The 1299-nt window shown below is 41.3% G+C and overlaps 1 protein-coding gene across 2 annotated transcripts in view; it reads right to left on the bottom strand.

The window, feature by feature from the left end:
* Window positions 1–565: 565 nt before the first annotated feature.
* Window positions 566–1299, bottom strand: part of VAV3 (vav guanine nucleotide exchange factor 3) — a 399772-nt gene continuing 399038 nt past the window's right edge. Inside the window, exon 28 of one of the 2 annotated variants that reach the window (XM_007449344.1) lies at window positions 566–983. In XM_007449344.1, the coding sequence (XP_007449406.1) occupies window positions 942–983 (42 nt within the window). In that variant the 3' untranslated portion in view covers window positions 566–941. The remainder of the gene's footprint in view (window positions 984–1299) is intronic. The other variant, XM_007449345.1, reaches the window with a different exon arrangement.

Genomic DNA, 1299 nt, shown 5'->3' with positions numbered 1-1299 from the left:
TGGGGGGGAGGTGTCAGGGGAGAAAAAGGCATATGTTAATAGATGGTTGCTTCTCTAAAATGACTTACTATAAATCATAGCCCTTGGTCTGTTTCTGTAAACAATACCACCTTAATTCAGGTTATTTGTGACTACCTAAAACATACCCAACCAAGATTATCTCATAAGTGAAGTCCTACATTTCCAAAATAACCCTATGAAATCATGAAGGTTGTAAAGATTTGATATGAAGATACTCTTTTATGTACTCTTCTGTGCCTTCTTTTTATGAAAAAGTTTGCAAATCTCATCAGGACACCAAATGAATAACGGACCCCCCCTCCCATATAATATCACTTATGAAGCAAACCTGAGCATTTGTCTCTTATATTTTAACATGAGTAACATCAGGGGGTAAAAGTGTTTGCCAGGCAATGAGTCACCTTGTGAAGCAATTTAAGACAAGTAATGCTGGATCTTTCCAATAAGCTGCCCCAGTGGCAGAACTCCCATTTTTCTTCATGCTGGGAAAGGCAAAATTAAACTTCTGCTTCTCTGTACCATCACAAATTCTGGTGAATGGCACGTGAGAAGAAAGTAACTATGTGTTAAGCATTTACTAATGGCTGGCTGGCATTCATGGCGTCTGACTGGACAAAGAAAAAAGAAACATGAACCAATGTGTTTGCAAGAGGAAGAAAAGCTTTTGGCTTTGCCCTGGTCCCTGACGATGACAGGCGGGCAGGCTGTTTCTTGCACAGCTCTAGGCGAGCCATTAATCTGTCAGTACCAGCATCTTTAGAAACCCCAGCATTAAGACTTAGGAGGGGAAAAAGAGGGAGGATGTTGAATAGCCAGAAAGGCAGCTTTTTAAACACTTCAGTGAATTCATAATGCTGTGCAGGCTTCTATTTATCCCTTCTCTGAAATTCCTGGTGCGGGGTGCAACGCTGGATTGGAATTTATTCATCTTCTTCCACATACGTGGATGGAAACCAGCCCACCTATAAAGGAAAAGCAACCAACACAGCAACGTGACTCTGCATCTGGCACTTCAAAGGACTCTACAGAGCATTTCATTTTCATAACACCCCGAATTAATCTGGCGTTTTATGCCCACTGCAGGTGAAGAGGATAGGTTTAAACTGCTCCTAAAAGCCCAATAGAGTGAGTGACAGAAAGGGTGGAATACAATACCCTTAAACAGTGTTCTAATCTGCTAGCACACAAATATGGAAATTAAGGGGCTCTACTAGTTAATGCTTCCTATTTCTGCTGTAGAACAAGATATAAAGACAGAGGTCCTATGCCCCACTCTTT

Source organism: Lipotes vexillifer, unplaced genomic scaffold (assembly GCF_000442215.2).
Source record: "Lipotes vexillifer unplaced genomic scaffold, Lipotes_vexillifer_v1.1 scaffold393, whole genome shotgun sequence".
NCBI lineage: Eukaryota > Metazoa > Chordata > Mammalia > Artiodactyla > Lipotidae > Lipotes > Lipotes vexillifer.
Note: the sequence above shows the minus strand (reverse complement) of the source record. Positions and strands in the feature narration are given on the sequence as shown.